We start from the raw sequence: 25,713 nt of genomic DNA, 5'->3' as shown, positions 1-25,713 counted from the left end.
GAGCCAGCTGCCGATCAGGTGAGAGAGAGGAAGCGAGAAAGCTTAAAAGCCTAAACAAACAGGAGTGTAATAATGAAAGAGTCTGATATTAGACTATTAGAAAGGATTAGGACTGACTGAGTTTTAGATTGTTTAGATTTAGATTGAGATGTTTTTACTTACTAGACAGAACAGGCATTTATTTTTTCCTAATTTGGTGGGGAAGCTAGTGAATGATGGATGATAGTCAGCTGTCCTTGTTCTGGAGTTTGTTTAATTATTGTTTAATTGTTTAAGAGTTGAGAACTCTTGATACCTGGTAGTGACAAGAGGTGTTGGGAAGTTTATCTGCAACAGTGTAGAGAGAGGGAGTGGTTCAAGCCATTTGACTGTCTGATCTATGTACTTTTATCTTCTTGTGTGGGTTTTAAACAAGCGTGAAAACATTATCTAGTTAACACAGATCGGATAAATGAAGTAAAAACACCTCGGAAACAACCTGCATTATAGTTTTGCTCTCTACAAAATATTTTAGAAAACTTATTAGAGATCAGGCTCATTGCATCCATTAGCCCAGGAGATACTCAGAGCCTCAGCAAAAGCACCTACACTTTGAGGTTACAGCAGACCAACCACTTTCCCTTTCAACCGGAGCTTATATTTGAGCTAGCTAGCTAACTTTAGGTGACCAGTTCATTCTGTAGGATCTGTAATGTTTGTGATCTTACAGCATGGGGAAAGTTAAATACAAAGGTGGTGTTCAAGCACAGCTGCTTGTTCAGGCAGTCACAGTAATAGCTAACTGGCTGGTAGATAAAAGACAAGCACTTGTTGAGAATTTTTGCTCAGGCAGCATTGTGGCACAGCAGGAAGCATTGCCACATCACAGCTCCAGGGTCCCTGGTTCAAGCCTACCCTCAAGTTATTGTCTGTGTGGAGGGTTTCATCCGGGTTCTCTGGGTTCCTCCCATCTCCCAAGAGCGTGCTGTGAATGTGAATGTGTGTGTATGCATGGTGCCCTGAGATGAACTGGCATCCCATCCAGGGTGTATTTCTATCTCGAGTCTAGTGTTCCTGGGGAAGGCTCTGGATCCACTGTAACCCTGACCAGGATAAAGAGGTTATTGAAGATGAATAAATGAATACATGTACAGTACATGTACAAAGCATTATGTTGAGGAAGAAAAAAAATCAGGTTGCACCACTATTGCCAAAGCCATATCTCCCTGCAGTTCTTGCCTGGTTTCCCACTGAAGCTAAGTAGGATTGAGTCTGGCCAGTACCTGGATGGGAGACCTCCTGGGAAAAACTATGGTTGCTGCTGGAAGTGGTATTAGTGAGACCAGTAGGGGGTGCTCACCCTGTGGTCTGTGTGTGGCCTAATGCCCCAACATAGTGACAGGGACACTATACTGTAAAAACAGAACTGTTTCTAGGATGCGATGTTAAACCGAGGTCCTGACTCTCTGTGATTGTTAAAAATCTCAGGACACTTATCATAAAATAGAAGGGGTACAACCCCGGTGTAAATATTTCAATTTGCAAATCTAATTTTATTTATTTGTGAATTTAATTAATTTTTGTGAATCTTGCTACATCTATTTGTGGATCTTAATCTATTTATTTTGAATTATAAATCAATTCTATCAAGAGAGAGAGAGAGAGAGAGAAAACCAACAACAGCCTGGTGTCAGGGCAACTGTTTCCAACTCCTCCAAATGTATACTTGTCTGAACGAATGGGTGAACCAGATCAAACCTGACCAGCATGAGAAGTGCTCACATCTTAGTACAAATACAGAATGGAAAACAATCAGCCTGATGAAGCACAGGCATGTAAATTACAACCTTTACATACTTTTTTCTATAACAAATAATACATTGCTTAATGTAGCACTTCAACAAAAGTGTCACAGGACTGCATTAAAAAGCACAAAGATTTTATTTGCAAATTGGGGACGCCCACAACTCTGCATGCACCTAATCATTCACTGCAAAACCGGTGTTGCCTGGGCTTCATTTGCATACTGGTATATGATTGGTTCCTGTATTTTATTGTGTAACACTTTCTTGTGTCCTGTTCAATAAAAACTTTCAAATTAGGTCTTCAGTTCCTCTTTTAAAACACCACCTGTCTGCACACTTGATTCATCCGCACATATTTAATCAGAAAAAAATCACATATAAGGTTGTCCTGAATAAATAATGTGTTAGTAATCTTTTGACAATGATGATTAGTTTATAAGACATGATACACAACTTTACCTGTGCTGTTGAAGCCCAGCTGCAGTCCTTACATTATATTCGTGGTGCGTTCAATGCGCTTAAGCATTTATTGTGTTGTAAGTATTTATGAATCCTATGCGATGATGATTTCAGTAATCAAAGAAAACTGCATCCACAATTAGAGTTTAAGGCAACTTGCTTCAAATGTTGGTATACTTGTTTTAAACGGGCAAAATATACATGTTCATGCAGAAGCTGAACATTTAAGCTGAACGGTTTAAATATTACCACACCGGGTCACACCAGTATAGACAAACAAAAGGGACGAAAACTACAGCACAAAAGACACATTTAAACAGACCACTGGTTAAGTTAAACCTATTTTACCTGGCAGTGGATTTAACCTTGTGAAGAGTTTGAAGCACCAGTTGAAGATCACTAAGTCTCACTCACTCTTCCACACAGAGAGGTAGTGAAAGGCATTGGAGCAGTCCATATTTGACAGGAATCAAGGAGTTTATTCTACATTATAGGTCTACATTATGAATCAAATACACTGTAAATAAAACAGATTACATGATGAAAGTTATATTCTATAGAAAAAAATAAGGCATGTCAACCTATAGTCAAAAATGACCTGTTTCAATGTTCTTACATTTGAGCGCATAAATTGTATCTCCCCCTTTTTGCAGATGGTATGATCCTAACAATGGCTTTCCTTCCATGGCTACAGTGTTATAAATTGAGGACTCCTGTATATCTCCCACTACTTTATCGTGATTGAATAAAGGTGTTTTAAAGGGGAAATAAAGGTAAATTCGCATTATTAACAATTAAAAAACAACAACAGTAGGAATTAACATTAAAATGACAACTCAACAGAACACAGCTAAAACGAAGAGAGGTGATTTAACATCTGCTGAAAGAGAGATGCTACAGGTTGCTGCTGCAGGTATCAGTCAGAACACATACAAGAAATATATACTGCCCTTTTTAAAATTTAATTAAAATGTAAAATTGATACTTAAAATTTTAAACTTAAAAAAACATTCCTCATATTTTTTTGAACCTATATTTTTGCATAAATGTTTAATAATTCATTGTTTTCTAAAAATTGATGTGTGTATGTGTGTGCTAATTTAATGTATTTTACGTGATATGTAGCGGTGTATCAATTTAATACTGAGTGTCAGGGATGATATCGACTTGAAAAGCTGGATCGGTATGAGATCATCCATCCATCAATCCATTTTCCATCCATCCATTTTCCATACTGGATATTGTATGGGGGGCTGGAGCCTATCCCAGAGAACTAGGGGCACAAGGTGGGGGACAGCATGGACGGGGTGCTAACAGTATCACATCATATTTAACCATTTTTTTCTGCTCTCCTGATTATTTTATACCTTGAATAAGTGATGCTGAGTGACTTGTTTTGCATAACTTGACAATCGAAGCTTGCTGAGAGTTGATTTGGTCACTACTGGTTACTGGGTAGCAGTTCTCAGTCGATACTTAGACCTCTGATATCGGTATTGTTTTGAATAATCACATAAACAGCTCATTCTAAACTGATAAAATCACCTAGTACAGGGCCAGTGTGATGGACACAGTTTTACACGATATTCATGTTTTTCATTCATGTAGACTAGCTCCTAAGATTTTTTTTTTTTTTAATTATCTATCTATTAGTTTGTAATTATTTGACCCAGCAAATCTTCTCTGTGCAGGGGATGTGCAAGAGGCCGCTCAGCTTCTCAACAGTAAAGAAGTGCGCGTTAACTGTCTGGATGAGGTAAGGATAATTAATTCACCTTTATAGCATAAACACAAATAAACACATAAATACGGAGCATGCTGTTATAGGAAAATAATCAGTGAAAGGTGGTGTGATATGGGACAACGCAATACTATTATTAATTTGATTCTTTTCCAATAGCATTTTTTAATAAAAGTATTTTATTTGTTTTATACCACATTCATTTGCCAATAATTACATTTGGATGATTACTTCTGTTTAATGTTGTTAAACATCCACAAAATAAGTTAGTTCCTGTTATCACTTATCTTATAACAGCTATAAGCTACAGTCATTCCCTCATTAGCATCTCTTTTTTCTCTCTCTTCTAAGTGTCTGACATACAGGTCCTTGTGTAAGCTATAGCTATAGAAACAACTTGCAGCCAACCCACTTGTCAGTGGCATGCTGTTATAGAAAATTAATCAACATCTTCTGAACAATCAGAATCGTTTAACTGTACATTTTGTCCATATGTAAGTGATGTAATCATTTATTGAGTAGCTCTTATGTGAATTTGTGAAGAGCCTGTTGGAGTGAATTAACAACACATGCTGTCCATTGTTAGACAGACATATGGTGTAGACTTGTGAGAGGCGGACATGCAGCTCAAAGGGGTTTTGATAATGGAGAGGCGGCACTCAATGTAGCCCACAGTACAGGCTTGTTCAGACTCTTTTGTCAAAAAATTAGAGTGGTTTAAAACAGCAAACCACAAGCCTCCTGCCTGTCAAACTCAGATGTATGGCATGCAGTCTATGCCACCAACGCACTCAGTCAGCTCTGACCAAAAAGCAGTGCAGATTATGAGTCATAAAGATGAGAAAGAACTAACAATGTTTGTTGATTAGAGGTAGACATGCAAAAGAATAAAAAAACAGGCTGTTGTTTTGAATAATCATATCAGATGTCTTCAATAAAATGTGCAGTTTCAGTTTCAATCTCACATCTGTTTATTTTATGTTTTCCCCATGATCTTTCCATCCAGAACGGCATGACCCCTCTCATGCATGCTGCTTATAAGGGGCAAGCAGACTTATGCAGGCTATTGCTGCAGCATGGAGCTGATGTCAACTGTAATGAGCATGAGTATGGCTATACTGCACTCATGTTCGCCAGCCTCTCAGGTGACAACACTAATGTTTTCTGGGGGCAAAAATGGGTATTTTATGTGGAGTATCAATCAGCTAAATGAAGTCAAATACATTTTCGATTTTTCATAAATAAAGAGAGCTGTTTATATATAAAACAATTGTGTTCCCTTTCAAAGGGAACTCAATGTTACATGAGCTTCACACTGTGGGAAGCACCCTTATGCGCAACCGGTATCTGAAATCTGTGTAAAATCACGCCTCTTTATAGGCCTGCCGTGGTCAGGTGACGTGGAATTTCGCACGTCGTGTGACTATAAAACAGCGCCTGTAAACCACGTCATCAGCTTCTCTTTGTGTTCAGCGAAGTCGCATGCTGGTTGTCTGTGTAAACATTCCTAAAACTATTTTCTATCTATTTAAAAAAAAAAAATATATATATATATATATATATATATATATATATATATATATATATATATATATATATATATATATACACAACCCCAATTCCAAAATAATATATATATATATATATACATATATATTTGGGACGCTGTGTACAATTAAATAAAAACAGAATGCAATGATTTGCAAATCTCATAAACCCACATGTTATTCACAATAGAACATAGAACACATATCAAATGTTTAAACTTAGTAAATATACCATTAAAAAAAAGGACCTCCATTAAAAAAAGCAACACATCTCAAAAAAGTTGGGACGGGGGCAACAAAATGCTGGAAAAGTAAGTGTTACTAAAAAGAAACAGCTGGAGGTTAATTGGCAACAGGTCAGTAACATGATTGGATATAAAAAGTATCATTGAGAGGCAGAGTCTTTCAGAAGTAAAGATGGGCAGAGGTTCACCAATCTGCGAAAAAAAATGCGTCTACAATTTGTAGAACAATTTCAGAATAATGTTCCTCAACCTAAAATTGCGAAGACTATGAATATCTCATCATCCACAGTACATAATATCATTAAAAGATTCTAAGAATCTGGAGAAATCTCTGTGCGCAAGGAACAAGGATGAAAATCAATATTGCATGCCCGTGATCTTCGGGTCCTCAGGCGGCACTGCATTAAAAACAGGTATGATTCTGTAATGGAAATGACTGTCTGAGCTCAGAAACACCTCCAGAACTCAATGTGTGTGAACACAGTTCGCCATACTATCCACAAATGCTGATTAAAGTTCTATCATGCAAAGAAGAAGCCATATGCGAAAATGATCCAGAAACGCTGCCATCTTCTCTGGGCCAAAGATAAGTTAAACTGGACTGAGGCAAGGTGGAAAACTGATCTGTGGTCAAATCGAAATTTTAAATTCTTTTTGGAAACCATCTAAACTAAAGAGGACTAAAGAGGAGAGGGACCATCCGGCTTTTTATCAGTACTCGTCTGTACACCTTTCCCCCGATTGCTCTGCTCCCACTGGTTCTAGCGAGAGCTCGCCAAGACCGGGCTATGTCTGCTGCTATTCGCGCCTGATTGGCCAGTTCAAATACGGTTCTCGGAGATAATATCTCTGCTGGACAGCACTCCCTGGGAGCTTCCCGTTTGCAGAGATCTATTGTCTCAAGGCAGAGGATTGATTTATGATCTTCGGCTGGAACTATGGAAACTTCTAGTCTGGCCCCTGAGGAGCACCATCTCAGGTTAAATGCTAGTGCACCATCCATGAGAAAATTGTATGCATTCAAGTGGCAACTTTTTTATCGTGACGTGAGGAACGTCAATGAGACCCATTAAACTGTCTAATAGCTTCAGTCATGGAGTTCTTACTGGAATGTTTCTCAGCAGGGTTGGCTCCTTCTACAATTAGGGTCTACATGGCCGCCATTTCGGCCAGCCATGCCCCTATTGATGGAGCCTCTGTGGGGCAACATCCTCTAACTTCAAGGTTTATCAGATGGCTGAGGCCCATCTGCAGTCCGTGCGTACTTTCCTGGATATTTCTGTGGTCCAGGTGCCCCATTTGAGCCCTTGAAGCTTCTTTCCCTAAAGGTAGCTCCTTTGGCTGGCCCTGACATCTCTGTTGCCCCTTCCTGCCTTGACTTTGCCCCTGGATGAGCCAATGACTTCCTATATCCGAGGCCGGATTATTTCCTAAGTGCCTACGTTTGCTGCTCAGCCGGTGGTGTTGTAGACTTTCTGCCCTCCTCCGTTCCTTACACTGGAACGAGAAAGATTGCACCTACTGTGTCCAGTGAGGACTCTTTGTACTTACGTCCAACGCTCCAGCCAGCGGTGTAAGTCAGAGCAGTTGCTGGTCTGCTTGGCAGAGGCAGAAGAGCTGTGTAAAGCAGCCCATCTCTATTTGGATAGTGGATGCAATCTCTATTGCTTATGAGGCGCACGGTCTCGCTACATCTCTGGGCATAGAGGCTCATTCCACTAGGGGGGTTGCCTCCTCAAAGGCTTTATCTAAGGGGTACCCTTACAAGATGTGTGTGCGGCATTACAGTTTGGTCGAGGATCTTGCAGTGACCCTTATGCCCAGATCTCTCACGCCAGACTTAGGCCATACCCTCAGTATGATGGAGTGGGTATACTCGTTCTCAATTTTACACAGACTTCAGATACCGGTCGTGCACGAGGGCGCTTACCACAGCATAAAGCTCATGCAACATCTCATTCCCTTCTCAGGGAACAGGGTTACATGTGTAACCCAGACGTTTTTTTTTTTTTTAGCTCAGTCGTATTTTGAGTAAATATTCCTAGCTCTAGTAAAACTCATGCTTAGGCAATGCTGAGATTACATGGATGATGCTGGATGCTGGGGCAGAGACAGACCTGGTCAACTCTGTGGGACGGACTGCAGCACAAATGGCAGCTTTTGTAGGTGAGAAATGCAGATAATGCTCACCGACAGACAAAGATGTTCACACACTGCTCACAAAATCAATTATATACAACCACTGAGCAGCTATTTTTATTTTTTTCTGTATTGCAGGCCAGCATGACTGTGTGACAGTGATCAATAACTTCTTCTCACGAGCAAGATTAGAATACTACACCAGACCACAGGGCTTAGAGAAAGAACCCATACTGCCTCCAAAACTGGCAGGACCTTTACATAAGATCATCATGACCACCAACCTTAACCCAGTCAAGGTAGGGTTAGCTTTTTAAATCTATATATTTCTGTAAATTGCAAAAAATCCTTATTAATACTTATCCTTATTGGTTAGCACATTTGCCTCATACCTCCAGGATTGGGGGTTCAATTCCCGCCTCTGCCTGTGTGCGGGGAGTTTGCATGTTTGGAGTTTGCCCGTGCTTTGGGGGTTTTCCCCGTGTACTCAAGTCCCAAGACATATGTTGTAGGCTGATTGGCATATATATATATATATATATATATATATATATATATATATATGTGTGTGTGTGTGTGTGTGTATATATATATATATATATATATATATATATATATATATATATATATATATATATGTATATATATATATATAGCCCTCAGTCTTTAGGGAAGGCTTTCCACTAGAGTTTGGAATGTAGCTGTGGGGATTTGTACACAGACACAAGAGCTTTGGTGAGCTTGTGCACTGATGTAAGATGAGAAGACAGTCAGCATTCCAATTCATCCCAAAGGTGTTCAGTGCGTTTGAGGTCGGGGCTCTGTTCAGGCCCGTTCAGTTTCGTCCACACCAACCTTGGCAAACCATGTCTTTATAGCCTTTGCTTCGTGCATGGGGCATTGTCATGCTGGGATACATTTGGGCTAGGCCTCTTAGTTCTAATGAAGTGAAATCGTAGTCCAACAGCACACATGCTTCCAACTCATGGGTGCAATAGTCAGGTGTCTACATACGTTTGGGCATATAATGCATGTTAAGCGCAGTATCAAAATGTAGCCTAGCAGTAAGTGCATGGCTATATTTCAGTAAGACTGCTAAAGTACATTACTGTGAGCAGAAAAGCAGAGATTTTATTTCAAATATTCACCAAATGGCTTTTCTTCACTCACAAAGGATTTATGGGATAAACTTGACTACTCAGTGAGAAAAGCAGATCCCACCAGGCAAAAGGACTTATAACTGACCTGAAATGCCATTGATTTTATGCCACCCATTCATGAGGATTTAGTAACATATCTGCTAAAACGTTGTGGACTTTAAATAACAAGTATACTTTAAATCAATGTAAAATAATTTAAGAGTTCAGTTAGTTGTACAATATAGATAGTATATATTACATATACTACCTATTAACTATTTCTTTAAATGGTGAAGCATTAATGCTTTACAGACTTAGTGCTGCGTTCAAACTTTTGGCCTGTTGTGTATATTGTAAACATGCACATATATAAATAAATAATATTACATTGGAAATTCTTGCAATGTAAAGGTTCATGGAAAAATGGTGTAATTGGATCTTATGTGCCTATGTTGTTTGGAGCATGGCATCTTAGCTTTCTCAGATGTCTTGCTCTCACATGCATAAAATTCTCACAGTCTCACAGATATTTAACTCCTAATCTACTTTTTTTTGATGAGTCAATAGAATATGTGTAATCTACAATGTTCCTGGAAACCTGCTAGTGGGACCAAAATGGTGCTGAAATATTTCACTGTGATATATTTGTCCTGACTATCTCCTATTCCTTTTATTTTCTCTTCCTTCCATTATCTCAAATGCCACGCATCGTCCCACTCTCTCTGTTAGATGGTGATGATGGTGAAAGAAAACCCGCTGCTTGTAGACGTCGTAGCTCTGGAGAAGTGTTACCGAGTGATGGATCTGCTGTGTGAGCAGTGTGTGAAGCAGCAGGACATGAATGAGGTGCTGGCTATGAAGATGCATTACATCAGCTGTGTGCTACAGAAGTGCCTAGCCTTCTTACAGGAGCGTGATGACAAACTAGACGCTCTCCTCAAGAGGTAATTTCATTGTCAAGCACCATAAAGTGATGCAAATGGAAACCTTTGATCACACTGCCCCTTCAATGTGATCACACTTATTAATATATTAGTTCCACAGATGGTAATTATGTGATTTTTTTTCAGTCTTTTAAAAGGGCGAGATGGTGATGGCTTTCCACAGTACCAGGAGAAATTTATTCGTGACTGTATCCAGAAGTTTCCTTACTGTGAGGCGACTCTGTTACACCAGCTGGTCCAAAACATAGCTCCAATGGAAATTGTTAGTGAAACTGTATGGCTTATTACTAACACTTTGATTTATTTGTTACCTTTACCTTATGTAGCCTATAACCTCCATGTAATTCACTTTGTATAGAGGTCAAATGTGTGGTATGAATAAGTTACTCCATTGTATTCAAAGGAGAATGAATAGGCTATTGAAAAAGCAGATAAGATTCAGGTCATGGTATTCCCCAGTGTGTTTTAATAATTTCAAGGTTAGCTTAGAAAAACTAATTTGCTATCTTAGCATGCAAAAGAGGTTTTCCCCCCATACCAGGCTTCTGTTTATGTTTCCAGCTTCTTATCCTTAAATTACAACGCACAAGGCATATGTGGTTTTTCCAGAGGAGGTGGGGGGATCAGTTAGGGGAAATTTTCAGTGGAATTGCAATTTACCTCACAGGCAGAAAAGAACATTAAAATTACAAACTGTTACTTTAATCAACCATATATAATTGTAAAATCAGCAAACTGTTTATTGTTTCAAGGGAAACTCCCCAACAGCCTTCTTAGTTCTTACTCAGGCATTAACAGGTCAGATGGCTCTAATGGATGCCGAGTTTTGTGCTACATGCGGAGAGAGGGGAGCTGATAAGAAGTGTTCATTCTGCGAAAAGGTACAGAGGCTCTCTGCTTCCTGTCATATAGTCCTTGGTCTTTGCCATTTTTAAACTTGATATGATGTGATTAAGATTAGGTTAAAAAAAATCACTTTGTGAGTTCTATGTATTTACACTGAGAGTTCTTACTGAGACTGATTCTAGCACTGTGAGCACAGGTGGGTAAAGGTACATGTTAACTGTCTCGATTTTTTTCTTTCCAGGTTGTCTACTGTGGGCAGGCTTGTCAGAGGTTGCACTGGTTCACACATAAGAAAGTGTGTAAGGCTCTGCAGCGACAGAAAGAATTTCAAAGTAAAGATTCCCCGAGTGTGAGAGAAATCGCTGGAAATGGTCAATATTAACATGTCTTTATGCCATAATGTTTTTTTTTTAATTAGACCTTTTTCCTGCATGGAAATCAATAATAAATATGACCGTTTCATTTACAGTACAAAAGGGTGAACTTGTTTTTTACTCACCCTTTAATTAAATCTGACATTAAGCACTCTAATCAATCATTGTTTTATTTCATATCTCAGCCACTTACCGATTATTTTAAGGCATGGCTGTTCTTTTTGCAGCCAGGGACCTGTAAAATAAATTCCACAGATTCTCTCCAAACATAATCCAACTATTGAAATATTAGGATCATTATTTAAATATGTACAATAATATGTTGGCTACTTATTGGAGCCATAGATCTTTTTTATTCCTGGATTTTCCACTGACAGACTATATTATGTCTAAGTTGACAATATTTATAGGCCTATTTGTTTTTGAGTTACGGGGGTTTGGGATAAGTAGCAGTCATTTAGGCTGATAACTATAAGAAGTCAATAATAAATATGATAAATTTGGTAATAATGGGTTGATATTTCCAGCACTGTAAGAAAGTAAAAAATAAATAAATAAATTACAGACACCCTGTTTATGCTTCACAGATCCCTGGGGGTCCCCAGACTGCAATTTGAAAACTACTGCTTTACATCATGGGAAAACTTCATTATTTCACACAGAAACAGAAAAATTATCATAAGGCACTTTATATTTCTGCAAAGTAGTGATGAATAAATTTGACAGGAGACGTGGGCTCTCTGTCTCTCTGATAGGATAGCATTTCATGGTTCATGTTTAAGTGACTGATTTCTCTACTGTCCACTCAGATCTATCACTTTGTTTCTTTAGATGATGGTCATGACGCTATAGAGGGAAATTGCAGCTCATTGCTGGGTCTTTGTTTGGGCTTTGCGGAGCTTGGACGTTCACATTCTTTTGCTGAGAATTTCCCTGAGCCTTCAAATGCTGTTGCAGAGGCCATGTCTGGCTGCCAGGACTGGGGAAGAGAGGGCCGTCCATCTTCCTGATTGTTAAACCTCTGCTCATTCACCATACATTATAACTGGGCAGAACACTACACAAGCTGATAGGGAAACCCACAGTTCTACATAGAACCCAGAGTGATAACCAAAGAACCATTAGACCCTGTACTCTATATTAGACCCAAAAAAGGTACTCAGGGTTCGTTAGAGTTCTTAGCACTTCTAGCCTCCTGAAAAGTATTGTACTTGAAATAATCTCTAACAAAAACCCTCTGTTGTAGGGCTCTACACAGAACCTTTAAAAGTGCCTTTTAGGGTAATAGATACAAGTATGTATACTACCAGTCAAATTGTTTGGACACACTAGATTAAATGTATATTTTTTGTTGTATTAAAGGCATTTTGATAAAAACTTATGGTTGAAAAGTTTAGTGAAATTAATGTCCATGTAAAAATGTATTTCTGAATCAAATTGTTAAGTTTTTTTTTCTTTTACTTAAAGTTACATTGTTACCCCAAAGAAGTGCTTTTTATTTAGAACTTAGTAGAAACAATTAATATATAACAACAACAACAACAACAACAATAATAACAAATAATAATAATAATAATAAAGTCATCAAAACTCTGGAGTAACACAAATGGAACTATGGGAATTATGTTGTGAAAAATCCAAAATAAATCAAAATAATTTAATATTTTAGCATCTTCAAAGTAGACACCCTTTTTGTCTAGAATTTCCAGAAATGTATACTTGGCATTTTCTCAACCAATTTCTTGAGGAATTTTCCTGAGTTGCTTTTTAAACAGTATTAAAGGAGGTCACACCCACGCTGGACAATTATCAGCTGCTTTTCGGAATATTTCACTCCCAGTCATCCGTTTAAAAAAACATTTTTTTTTTTTGTAAATAAAATGTTAGTTTTCTAATGAAAGAAATGAATATGTTGGCACAATTATATTTTTGTCTACAACACCGATTTCAAACATTTAATCATACACCTTCAAAAGGTTTTTAAGATTATGAGAAACCTTTCAGTCCAGTGTCTCCAAACTTTTGACCGGTAGTGTATATTATATATATATATATATATTATCCGATTTGCTTAAAACTTTTCTTGGTCATTGCATAATAGCATGTTATTCCATAGTGTGAGTATTCTGTGAGCAGGTGTGTCCGAAGTGTTGACTGGTAGTGTGAGTCTGCACTGGCATAAGGGCTCACTTATATATATATATATAAATATATATATAAATATATATATATATATATATATATATATATATATATATATATATATATATATATAAATTTGAAGAACAACTCTGTTCTCTAACTGATGGTGGATTATTTCTTATTACAGATCAGTACTGATTAGTGTTTTTCATCCTTTTATACCTCCAGACTGAACACTTTGAACAACTGAATTTTTCTTTTTTGTTTAAAACAAAAAAAAAATCCTGTCTTGTAATTTGGTTATTTTTCATAAGATTTTTTCACTGAATAAACATTTAATAAACTTCACTGGTGTCTTTCTTAATACATATCAGGGTAGTTTATCTAAATGTAAATATAAATGGGTTTATCCATTAACAAACCAGGCTAAATTTGGATAGTTGACTGCATATCGTTATAAAAACGAGTTTCTTGTAAGGTAGAGGTTGCAGGAGTTAAGTGTTAAGTGTTGACTCTGTAATGGGTGTCTGAGGCTTTTCTGGTAGTGTAACAATTATGACAGTAGAGGGCAGCTTTTGACCTCCAAAACTCCAATACGAGTTGTTATTACAGTATTCTTCCATAGTCCAGTAGACTCCATGTTTAAAAATGCAGGCTGTCTTCCTGGATTACACATAACAACAAAATAAAATGGACTTAAATCTAACTATAAAGATCTTAGGATGAGACAGATTCGACAGTGACAGTGTTACCAAAACGTTTTAGTTCTGGAGCCAAGTAATTCCTGTTCCTTACACATTCCTTGAGCAACTGTATGTTAATTAATTCTACCATATAAAAAATGTAGTCCCATCTCTAAATAGACTAATAATATAAAATTAAAGTTTGGGATGCAGAAGAACAGGAGATCCACAACATGAATGCAGCTGGCAAATCTGCAGCAATAATGTGATCTGCAGCAGAAATGTGAATTTTTCCAATTTCAAATTTCAAAATGTTAAAATCAAATATTGCATCACATAATTACTGCAGATCTCTTGTTTAAATATGTTTCATTTGTTTGTTTGTTTTTATAAATAAAAATGATTTTTTTATATAGAAAATTTATTTAGAAACTAAATTATTTATTTATGATGCTTATCATGATTACAGTAGAAGCCTTTATTTGTCACATATACATTACAGCACAGTGAAAAAAATTTTTTACCGCATATCCCAGCTTACTAGGAAGTTGGGGTCAGAGCATTGGGCCAGCCATGATACGGCGCCCTTGGAGCAGAGAGGGTTAAGGGCCTTGCTCAAGGGCCCAACAGTGGCAGCTTGGCAGTGCTGGGGCATGAACCCACGACCTTCTGATCAGTAACCCAGAGCCTGCTTTGCTGGCAGTTTGTGAGCAAACAATATATATCGTGATGCATGTTTTGTATTGTACAAATGCCTTTGAGAAAATCCATCCATCTTCCATATCGTATATCCTACACAGGGAGCTCGGAGCACAGGATCGGGGGCACCCTGGAATGGTGCAACCCATTGCAGGGCACAATCGCACACACTACGTACAATTTGGAAATACCAATCAGCCTAAAACACATGTCTTTGACCAGGTTTCCCCCAAAGCATGGGGAGAACATGCAAGCTCTACGCACACAGGGCAGAGGTGGGATTCGAACCCTTAACCCTGGAGGTTGCTAGGTAAACATGCTAATCACTAAACCACCGCCTTATCAGGTGTCATATCACGCACCCTTATTTTGTGGTGATCTTGGGGTCAGGTCAATATAAAATTTTAAGTTGATTATAAATTATAATGAGTAAAGTTATTTAGGTGTAAACTATAGAAATTATTTTCAGTTAATAATTTGAAATTATTCATTCAAATTAATAATGCCCTCCGGCATCAGTCCTGGGGCCCTGTAGTTGCCATGTTCCACATATTCTGCTCAACCCCTAATTTAGAGCAAATCATTGCACATTGCCTGCTTCAATTATCATAATGTTATCATTATTGCCCGTATCACTACTGTAGTTATTTAAAATTAATTATGTAAGAAAATATATTAATGCAATAATTAAATGAATCATGAGGTGTGAGTATGAATCAGCAGGATATGAGAAGAACAGAAGTGATCTTCTCAGACTTTCTCACGCTTGGTACTGTTGAATACATCCTAAGGCACTTCTGCAGAATTCTGTAGCGTTACTCACCTTTACCTGTAAGCTTTGTTCCCCAGCTCATCCCATCCCAAGAGAGCAGATCACCCTGTAGGCCAATGAGGGTCTGTGTAATGTTCTCTTGTCATGTTGCATGTCAGTATGCTCATAACTCAATGCAGAAACCCGTCTATGTCTCCTGGGAGATGATCTCTTCCTCTTCAGTCTCTGCTTCTCACTTTGTCAGAGTCACAGAGCACAAAAGGACTATCTCAAATAACTGCTTTTCAGATGAAGAAATTAGCAAATGCCACCTTGTATCACATGGCTTTTATATTCTGCTTTCAAGCCTGCGGGTTGAACATTCAGTGTTCCCCAGTAACCCTCCACAGACCCCTGTCTCTCAAACAATATCACTAGCAGGGTTTCTAAAGTCATAAGAAATCATTTTTGACAGCTTTTTTAAGCATAAGTGGAATGTAAAATGCAAGATCAGCAAAACAATAATGCACGCATAATTCTATATAACCAAAATCAGAGAAGTGTACCAGTGGTAAAGTATGATGAATTGAAAGTAACAGCCTGAGGAAAGAGTGAAATTAGACCCTTGTTTCATTTGGAGAGTCACACAGTTTCAGCAGAATAAAGAGAGCATGGGTCGTTGTGTTACCATTTTGTCATCATACGTTTATTTGGCATGCTCATCTGAGACACCTGTTTGGATCATTTTGAGGTAAAATAATCCTGGGGTATTTTATTTCATGGGTTTGTTGCACATGTTGGCGCTTTAGAGAACTGTTTGGATTAGAATAAGGAAGCTAGAGTACATTTGATTCTGCAGAAATTCTCTAACACAGTACAGCACATTCAGATCTACCTACTCACCTGCACTAGATAGCAGAGATTACATCAAACCCTTGCTTGGACTGTTTACACAGTTTGATAATTATCTTTGAAAGTACTTACTGTGAAAGAGTTTATTGATTAATGTTTACTGTACTGTACAGAGGAGTATGCATGTTCTCCGTGTGCTTTAGGGATTTCCTCCTTCGGGAGTTTTCTTCCTGCGATGGGGTTCGCACCCCGTCCATGGTGACTCCTGCATTCCACAGGCTCCAGGCTTCTCTGTGGAGGAAAAGCGCTATAGAAAATGGATGGATGGAAGCTCAAAATTAATAAAAGCATCTAAAAGCAAGCTGAACAAGTTTATATTTGATTTATCTTATTATAAAAAATATTTGCCAATATTCACAATATTTTTTGCAGAAAAGTTTATCTGTATCCATGTTGTAGCCATTTAGTACAAAAGGTATCCATTCCTATATGCCTCACTAGCTCTACAAATACATAGTACATAGAGATATACTTGTTTGTATTTCTCAGTCTCCGCACAATACTGTTAAGCATACTCAAAAATGATCTGGAATACTATGTGATTTGAGACAAAACGTATAATATACTGAATTTGACAAAAATATATTCCCCATTACATTTTAGTTTCCAAAATAGTTTCGTCGATTGTGCTCATTTTCAGTTTAAGAAGAGTCATGAAAAATATGCTCAACATGTAGGCTTCCTTTGTCTATACTGTACTTCTTTTACAAAAGTAAATAAAAAAAGGAAATACAAACAAATATCAAGAAACTGGTGTGAAAGTTTTATAGACTTCATACTGTAGACTTACCTGCTCATGGCTTGTTGGAATATTTTACGTGAATACCCCTTGATGTGTTATTCAACCTTAACAAACATGACTGTAAAAGTATTAAATCATTTAAATAATAATTCAAAATAAATAAATCAAATAAATAAATGCATAGCATTGTAGATACTTTGCACTACTGATGTATGTGTGTAGTTAAAATAGATTTGTTCCCCCCTAAAAATTCTAAACACCAAGCACAGCATTTTCTCGTCTTTAGTCTTATTACATGTCCTGGTGATCTGGTGATGACAAGAAAAAGTGAATAGTGAAACCACAGGGATTTGCTCAGATGTGCGTGGTGTAGGCTTTCCAGCTTGAACATGACCACATTTTCAGCACCTGCCATCAGTGCAAACACACACCCATTTCTTACAAACCACACTTGCCAGGCAAGTGCTGTTGGCTGAAGGCGGGGAGGGATGAGTATAAAACCTTATAACCATGTGAGCTACAGGTAATATCTCCTCAATCCTGGAATGTTTAGAGACTCACTGAGCACTGGAAGGCTTCTTGTGTCATATGGGCTTGAACATGCATGGTTACTGGCTGATGATTTTCTCCTTTGCCTTGCTGAAGAGCTGCCAAGGAGTTCAGAATGGTGCCACTGAACTGTTGGATGGCGCCGCAGCCTCTTCACTTCAGGAAACTCAGGCCAGTGGGTCTGTAAATGAAGCGCGCGGAAACAGGAGACACGCAGAAAACACAGCAAAAATAGGTGCGTAGCTCACTACTCAGTCTGCACAACTAATACTGTATGTGTGTCTTGTGTCTTTAGTTTATTTTTGATTTGCCATCATTGTTTTTCTGGTAACAAGGGTGTAGTCTCTCTCTCTCTCTCTCTCTCTCTCTCTCTCTCTCTCTCTCTCTCTCTCTCTCAAATGAACTTAACCTGTTAACTTATTCATCTTCAGTAATCTATGGAGGAGTGTTAAAGAAATGCTCACGGCAGCTCTTTACACTGCAAAAAAATTACATCAAGTGGAAATATCTTGAATAATGAACTTATGACTAATGAATTATTTCCTATGTGATTACAGTAAACAAAATATAAGATTATTAAATCTATTCCTAGACATTTCAAAAAGTAATTTCAAGCTTGAAATGGTCTTGTACTCTTGGCAGATTGTTGTGCTAATTTAAAGTATTTGTGTGCAGAATTATTTGCAAAATCATCTGCTAATAGACCAAATTTAAAAAGGTGAGATTTGGAAAAATAACATCTAGAAATTAATAGGCTTAATAATCTTATATAATAATCTTATAATTAACTAGGATTAATAATCTTATATTTGCTTTATAGTCATCTTATAATAAGAAAATAATAGATCAATCTGACTATATACAAGATCTTTTCACTTAACTTTCACTTTGATATTTTCACACATTTTCACTTTTAGTAAGATATTTTCATTTAAAATTGTGCAGTGTAGGTTATCCTATGTTGCAAAAATAAGCAATAAAAGGCAATTACTTCATTGCACAAACGATATTTTAGGAAGTGAAAATATCTTGAATATGGGATCTAATATTTGTCATTATAAATCAAATATGAGCTTATCCACTCTGTTTTCGGTTTAAAATGAGATAAATATCTACCAATACAACAAGATAATTTCAAAATTGAAATTAAAAAAAGTATTAGTAATTACATTATAAGTTTATTGTAACCCTATAATAGGAAATACTTGACACATTGGACTATTTGCAAAATATTTTCACTTGATTAGATGTTATTTTTTTGGAATGATGAAAGGTAGTTTTACTCTCTAAAGGGTACTAACCTGTACCTTTGTCAGTGGGGTGGTACCCTCAAGGGTATATATTTTGTACCTGTAATGTGTATCTTTTTATGGTAAAGTGTTAAAGGCACCCTATATTGGTAAAAGATACATACTACGTAATACAGTTAACAGACATGATGGAAACAAAGAATTAGTGCAGGTGATTACTGTTCAAATTCAAGAGTTAATCATACTAATGTTACATTTAGCAACAACAACGACAACAACAATGACAACAACAGCTAACACACAACTGTTGTTCTGTTCTTTGGAGTTTCATTAGGACATAAGATATTTTCCACCATGGCTTTTGGATAAAGAATTGTAAAGCTCCTAAACTGTAAAGCTCCTAAATTTTCCATCAGTGACAGTGATGTGATGGAACTTTGAATGGTGGTTACTTTCTACCTCTACATATGAGTAACCAAATGAACTCTTACTGTATACATGTTCAGATATAAAGGTACCAAACTATACTTGTCACTGGGGTGGTGCCATCTGATGTATCTTTAGTGTGTGTGTGTGTATATATATACACACACACACACACACATATATATATATATATATATATATATATATATATATATATATATATATATATATACACACACACACACACACACACACACACACACACACACACACACATATATATATATATATATATATATATATATATATATATATATATATATATATTACCTGTAACCCTTTGAAAAATGTAAGATACATAACTGGACAACACATGCACTTTCCTAGGTAAAAGATACATAGGCCTACAAAAGTTACAAAACATACAGCCTTAATGGTACCACCGCAGTGACTAGGGTTCGGTAACCTTATTTCTGAGGGTGTATGGTGTAGCCTGGGTAATCTTCAGAATTACTGCAGCCTATACAGTAAAACTATGGACATGTTTGTTTGTTTGTTCTTCACAGAGCAAAGTCAGCTGGGCTGCAGAGAGCTACGTTCCACCAAGTACATATCAGATGGTAAGTGCACCAGCCTGAAGGCGGTGAAGGAGCTGGTGTGTGCTGGCGAGTGTCTGCCTGCTCACCTGCTACCCAACTGGATTGGAGGAGGATACTGGGCACGGCGGGATGCGTCTGAGTGGAGGTGCGTGAACGAGCATGTGCGCACGCAGCGTGTCAGGCTCTGGTGCCGGGATGGCAGTACACGCACGTATAAGGTTGCTGCTGTGACGTCTTGCACATGTAAGCGCTACACAAGGCAACATAACAAGTCTGAGTTGAAGTCTTCACCCCAGAAGCCCGCCTCGAAGAAAAGACATGGAGTCAATGCAGAGGAGTAAAGCAGGGTTTAGCTTACTCTCAGCTGAAAAGTTCACCGTCATCATCTTTTAACCTCACATCAGCTTTCTGTACTGGAAGGCCAATGATATTCAAGAACACTGACTTGTGATAATAAATGGAACTGCAACTACAATATATAGCCCTGTAGTTGGATCTATTAATTCTGTGTGTTTTCTTTCTCAAGGAGCCTCCCTCTGTTTGTGTATGACAGCTTGTTTTCACATGTTCATTTTCTCATCTGTTTTGCAATTAGACAGCAACTCTCCTTCAAGGCCTTTTTTTTTTTTTAAACAGGTTCGGTTCATAAAGTTCATTTCATTTCACTTCAGTGGTGCACTAAGCAGATAACATAATTTGGAAGGAGGTTATTAAATATTTTCCTCTGAAATAACATGAGAAAGAGCAGCAGAATAAAGACAGACCTCATTTAAACCCCAAGGCAATGTTAGCGTTTGGATAATAATGAAATGAAAACATTTTTAATGAGGGAAATTGGGCTTCACGTGTAAAGACATTACTACTTCAGCACTGGCACAATATTATGCCATGTCACTGTCATGTTTAATGTTTTTCAAAATAGGGGGATGTAAATATTTGTATAACTGTTATAGTTTTTTTGATGAGATCTGTCATACCCATTTTATATATCAATTGAAGCCAAAATATGTGCTTTGGGTGCAATAAATCAGCTTCTTTCTGTCATAGTTTGTGTCAATAATTCTGCACCCAGCAGCCACAAGTTTGATGTGCCAAGGATGGATTTGGAAAAGAAGAATTAGTCAAAAAGAAACCTTATGACTCATTGCTGTGGGGGTGGGGGGGGGGGGGGGGGATACCCTCAGCCCAAGGCATATCAGCCACTCTTTGTGGTAACATGTTACTGAATGGTTGTTTTATTGTATTCTAGGCCCTTTCATTCCTTATTTCTAAAAGCAACACTGTTTTGCAATTACACAGTACCTTTCCCCCAGGCCACTGTTTTGAGCAGTTCATCAAGAGTTTTCCATTGACTGTAGACAGCTCTGTAGTGACTCTGAGCACATAACATTTTGGGTGGAGAGGAAATCATTTCAATAGGAATAAAATGTGAGAAGTAAAAATAAAGTCTGGTCTTGCCTAAAAGATTACATTACCTGTTTATGTGTAATAAAAACAACAAATATATGTACTATTTTATAATGGAGGTTTAAGGATAGGTGTTGGTCCAGTCAATAAACATTTATGTGAAAAATTTTTGCAAAACACACAAAAATGTCAGCCAAATGTACATGTTTGCAAATGAAATTTAAATACACACACACACACACACACACACACACACACACACACACACACATATATATATATATATATATATATATATATATATATATATATATATATATATATATATATATATATGATGAATGAAAAGAATTTGCAGTTACACGCTACCAAAGCATTCAATATAGTTCGAAGAAAGTACATACATTCACTTCTGCCTGATGACATTATTTTCTTGTTCCAGAGTCTGAAAGTTAAATAAGCCTACATAAGAACAGTTTTGGTAATATGGTTTCTTATGTTACCATTTAAGACCTTTATTGTTAGTTTATAATGGTTGTATTTTTGAGTAAGTCTTTCAGTCATATATTTATAAATAATTATTGAAAGACTGCCCTTAGGCATGTGTATATACAGTTGCAATCAAAATTATTGAACCCCCATTACAAATCAGGTTTATTGTCCAAATTTACAGACTTTCAGCTGTTTGCAATGAACAAATCAAACAAAAGCAATTGAAATATTTCAAAGCAACAAATGCTTAAGTGGTTTCCCCAAATTCATCTGAAAATGCAACTTATAATGATTTCTCCAGTTTCAAAATTATTCAACCCCCTGAATAGAATCACTCACAACAGCACAAATATGCAAAACAGGTGTTGTCTCAAGCACACCTGATGCAACTAATCAAGGGCTTCATTAGTTGCACCAGGTGTGCTTGAGCGGGAACACATGAAATACCTGAACTGGCTATGGACAGACAATATGTGAAATACCTGGATGGGGCAGAAAAAGGAAGCTATCAACAGCTGCACCAGATTTCTGAGAAAGCAGGTTGTGAAAAACCCTCAAGTGACTGCAAAAGACCTGCAGCAGGACTTGGTGGCAATAGGCACTGTGGTTTCAGTGAGCACAGTAAGGCGCGTACTAAACACAGAAGGTTTCCATGCCAGAACTCCAAGACGTACACCACTACTGACCCAAAAGCACAAGAAAATTCGTCTCAAAATCATATCAATAAGCCACAGAAGTTTTGTGATTCTGTTCTGTGGAGTGATGAAACAAAATTGGAACTTTTCGGCACGATGGATCAGCGGTATGTCTGGAGGAAGAAGAATGAAGAAAGAACACTGTCCACACTCAAGCATGGTGGTGGCTCGGTGATGCTCTGGGTCTGCTTTGCATCCTGTGGCACTGGAAACCTGCAGCGTGTGGAAGGCAAGATGGATTCATTGAAGTATCAGGAAATCCTAGGAGAAAACATCATGCCGTCTGTGAGGTAGCTGAAGCTCGGGCGTCATTGGACCTTCCAACAGGACAATGACCCCAAGCATACCTCAAATTCCACCAAGGCTTGGTTGCAGAAAATATCCTGGACGATTCTACAGGGCCATCACAGTCACTTGACTTGAACCCTATAGAAAATCTCTGGTGGGATTAGAAGAAGGCGGTTACAGCACGCAAACCCAAGAATATTACTGAACTGGAGGCCATTGCTCATGAGGAATGGGCTAATATTCCTCAGGAATGCTGCCAGAAGTTATGCATCTCATTTGCAGCAGGTCATAACAGCAAAAGCGTGCTCTACTAAGTACTAAAGATGCTTGCCATGAAGGGGGTGAATAATTTTGAAACTGGAAAAATCATTATAAGTTGCATTTTCAGATGAATTTGGGGAAACCACTTGAAGCATTCATTGTGTTGAACTATTTCAATTGCTTTTGTTTGATTTGTTCATTGCAAACAGCTGAAAGTCTGTAAATTTTGACAATAAACCTGATTTGCAATGAGGGTTGACTAATTTTGATTTCAACTGTATTTTCCGTTCTTGTCTTCTTTGTGATAATCTCTTCTCTTTGTGATAATCTCTATATTACAAATGCAATAGACAGAGAATTCTGTGGTATTCCTTTAAACCCTAAGGCAGCGCTAGCTCTTGAAAGTGCTTAATTTTCTTCTATCACATTAATTAAAATATTGTACTGGATTGACATCCACCGAGCATGGTCTGACTTTCTATTTGTCTTATCATACCAGCACCATAGTCCCCTCTAGAAAGCATGAGATACAAGGACCACCTGCTGTTATTTATAACATCAGTTAACAGCTACACTCTTAAATGTTATCTTAAACATTATGATGACTATATATATATATATATATATATATATATATATATATATATATATATATATATATATATATATATAAGCTAATGTTTAACAGACACCAGGCATCTTCCTTGCCCATAGTTCTGAAAATTTTTATCTTTTGAATTTAACCATATTTCCCATATACAGTGACAACCTATTAGGTACATATGTAAAATAAGAAATGCGTTATCCCTTGTATTTAAATTCATCAGTTTATTATGACCCTTTGCTTCTTTAGTTCATTGTGTATTTTTCCACTCCATTGTCTTATATAACAATCGCAATCAGTTATCTCTTAAAGCTCTAGCTGAAGCCACACATAGATAGACTGCTTCTTGCAGTTTGTAACTCCCTCTGTCCTCACAGTAGATCATGCCAATGCACCCATACTCTCTCCCTCCATCTTTTTTTGGCTGAAGTACATAACATTAGGAGGCTAACTCCACATCAGCAAGTAGAAACCACAGGGTTGAGAGTAGGAGTCATACACACTTGGTGGTTGCTGGCAGATGACATGTACTTGATAGATGGATATGAGATCATGATATTAAGTACGCTCGAAAACACATCCTTCAAAAAAACAAATATTCTCATCAAAGAAGATCTTAATCTCATGACTGTCAACTACCATGTTACTGAATCTCAATCATGCAAAAATAAAGGTGCTGTAAATAATTGAATTTCGAATAGAATTATTTATAGGGTTTAAATATTTTTTATTATTCTTAAAAACTACAGAAATTTTAATAGAATTTCTACATTTACCAGGATTCTTTAGTAACAAATGAATGTTCTTTCATACAAATACACAAATTTCATTCTTTACTTTTGCAGCTAAAAGAGCGGGCATTTAAAACATATGAACTTGATGTTACCCTTATCAACATATGCCTGGCATGGCTGGTGATCTCTAGCACTGAAGAGAGCAAATATAAATCCTACTGTCAGCAGGTGTGGGCTGAAGAAGGATTTAAGAGTGTGCATGTGGTAACAATCCCCACAGTAATGATGCATAATTAATCACACTATAATTTTCATCTATTACTAGGCATTAGGCCAGACCAGATTCTCATCGAGCCAAAAGCTACCATATCTCTAATCTTTCCTTTCACAACCCCAGGAAGCTCTGAGTAACCCTTCTCACCCTGGGCAGAAAGGTCTATTTATGTCACTGTATGATTTTAAATGTAAATAAATTATTTTGGAAGTTGAAAACAGATATAGTAAGTACTAATGTTCTTACATGAGTTCCTGACAATGTTACAGACACGGGGCCTCATTTATCAATCTTTTAATGAAGATGTGTGTAAATGACAACATAATCTGTATATTAAATTGCAGTAACTTATGTCATTTCCCTATCAGTCAAGGTTCACATTTATTTTGTTCTTTGGCTCAAAGAACTCAAATTGTAAATTGTAAACAAAATGTAAATTTTTACACAAACTCGAAAAATGTAGTTTGATTTTCATGAATAACAAACACATTTCTTCTGTAAATGCACTTCCGAATCATTCTGAATAAATTCACACCAAGTGAATGTCTATGGTTGCAATTTAAATGTGTTATAGCAAACCCCAAAGGAAAGATCCTAAACTGGTACATCCTTTTTTTCTGGTTTCTGTAAACCAGACAGTAAAGAAATCACCTGTATATTTATAACAGTTGGACTTTGGAAATATGCTTCTCTCAGGTCTAATGGTCACAAACTATAATTGTCTATTACGTGTAGCATACAGTTGTTTCAAGGAGACAGTTAGGCTCCAGAATGGGGCAGATTCCAGCTCTGGTTGAAAAATTTTTATTATTTTATTTTTTATTTATCTCTTTGCACCCACAGCACCAATGCTACTACATTTATATTTACATTTACATTTATGGCATTTGGCAGACGCCCTTATCCAGAGTGACTTACAGAAGTGCTTTGACGTCTCTATCAATAAATAAATCCTGATACTGGCTCATTAGGTCATGGTAAGAATAC

General features: G+C 37.2%; 2 protein-coding genes across 3 annotated transcripts; both read left to right on the top strand.

Annotated features, from left to right (window-relative positions):
- Window positions 1-2,675: 2,675 nt before the first annotated feature.
- On the top strand, window positions 2,676-12,122 carry LOC128600350 (ankyrin repeat and MYND domain-containing protein 2-like). Of its 2 annotated transcripts, XM_053612749.1 has the most exons (10): window positions 2,676-3,156; window positions 3,935-3,999; window positions 4,991-5,129; window positions 7,844-7,942; window positions 8,054-8,214; window positions 9,784-9,998; window positions 10,125-10,260; window positions 10,751-10,879; window positions 11,086-11,193; window positions 12,050-12,122. In XM_053612749.1, exons 1-10 carry the CDS (start codon window positions 3,072-3,074, stop codon window positions 12,068-12,070), a joined length of 1,158 nt encoding a protein of 385 aa, XP_053468724.1. In that variant the 5' UTR covers window positions 2,676-3,071; the 3' UTR covers window positions 12,071-12,122. The 2 variants fall into 2 exon arrangements, with proteins under 2 accessions (XP_053468724.1, XP_053468723.1); XM_053612748.1 differs by lacking the exon at window positions 12,050-12,122 and having other exon boundaries at window positions 11,086-11,573.
- A 5,082-nt stretch (window positions 12,123-17,204) lies between these two features.
- Window positions 17,205-21,105, top strand: sostdc1b (sclerostin domain containing 1b). Its single transcript, XM_053613022.1, has 2 exons — window positions 17,205-17,931; window positions 19,939-21,105. The coding sequence occupies exons 1-2, from the start codon at window positions 17,736-17,738 to the stop codon at window positions 20,310-20,312; spliced, it is 570 nt and encodes a 189-aa protein (XP_053468997.1). The 5' UTR covers window positions 17,205-17,735; the 3' UTR covers window positions 20,313-21,105.
- Window positions 21,106-25,713: the final 4,608 nt, after the last annotated feature.

Source organism: Ictalurus furcatus, chromosome 24 (genome assembly GCF_023375685.1).
Source record: "Ictalurus furcatus strain D&B chromosome 24, Billie_1.0, whole genome shotgun sequence".
Lineage (NCBI taxonomy): Eukaryota > Metazoa > Chordata > Actinopteri > Siluriformes > Ictaluridae > Ictalurus > Ictalurus furcatus.
Note: the sequence above shows the minus strand (reverse complement) of the source record. Positions and strands in the feature narration are given on the sequence as shown.

Bases quoted from the DNA above. Each gene is read 5' to 3' on its own strand.
- LOC128600350 (XM_053612748.1), top strand. From the start codon at position 3,072: ATGACAACTCAACAGAACACAGCTAAAACGAAGAGAGGTGATTTAACA. The intron at 9,999-10,124 runs GTAATTTCATTG...ATTTTTTTTCAG, and splicing joins CTAGACGCTCTCCTCAAGAG to TCTTTTAAAAGGGCGAGATG. The intron at 10,261-10,750 runs GTTAGTGAAACT...TATTGTTTCAAG, and splicing joins ACATAGCTCCAATGGAAATT to GGAAACTCCCCAACAGCCTT.
- sostdc1b (XM_053613022.1), top strand. From the start codon at position 17,736: ATGGGCTTGAACATGCATGGTTACTGGCTGATGATTTTCTCCTTTGCC. The intron at 17,932-19,938 runs GTGCGTAGCTCA...TGTTCTTCACAG, and splicing joins AGAAAACACAGCAAAAATAG to AGCAAAGTCAGCTGGGCTGC.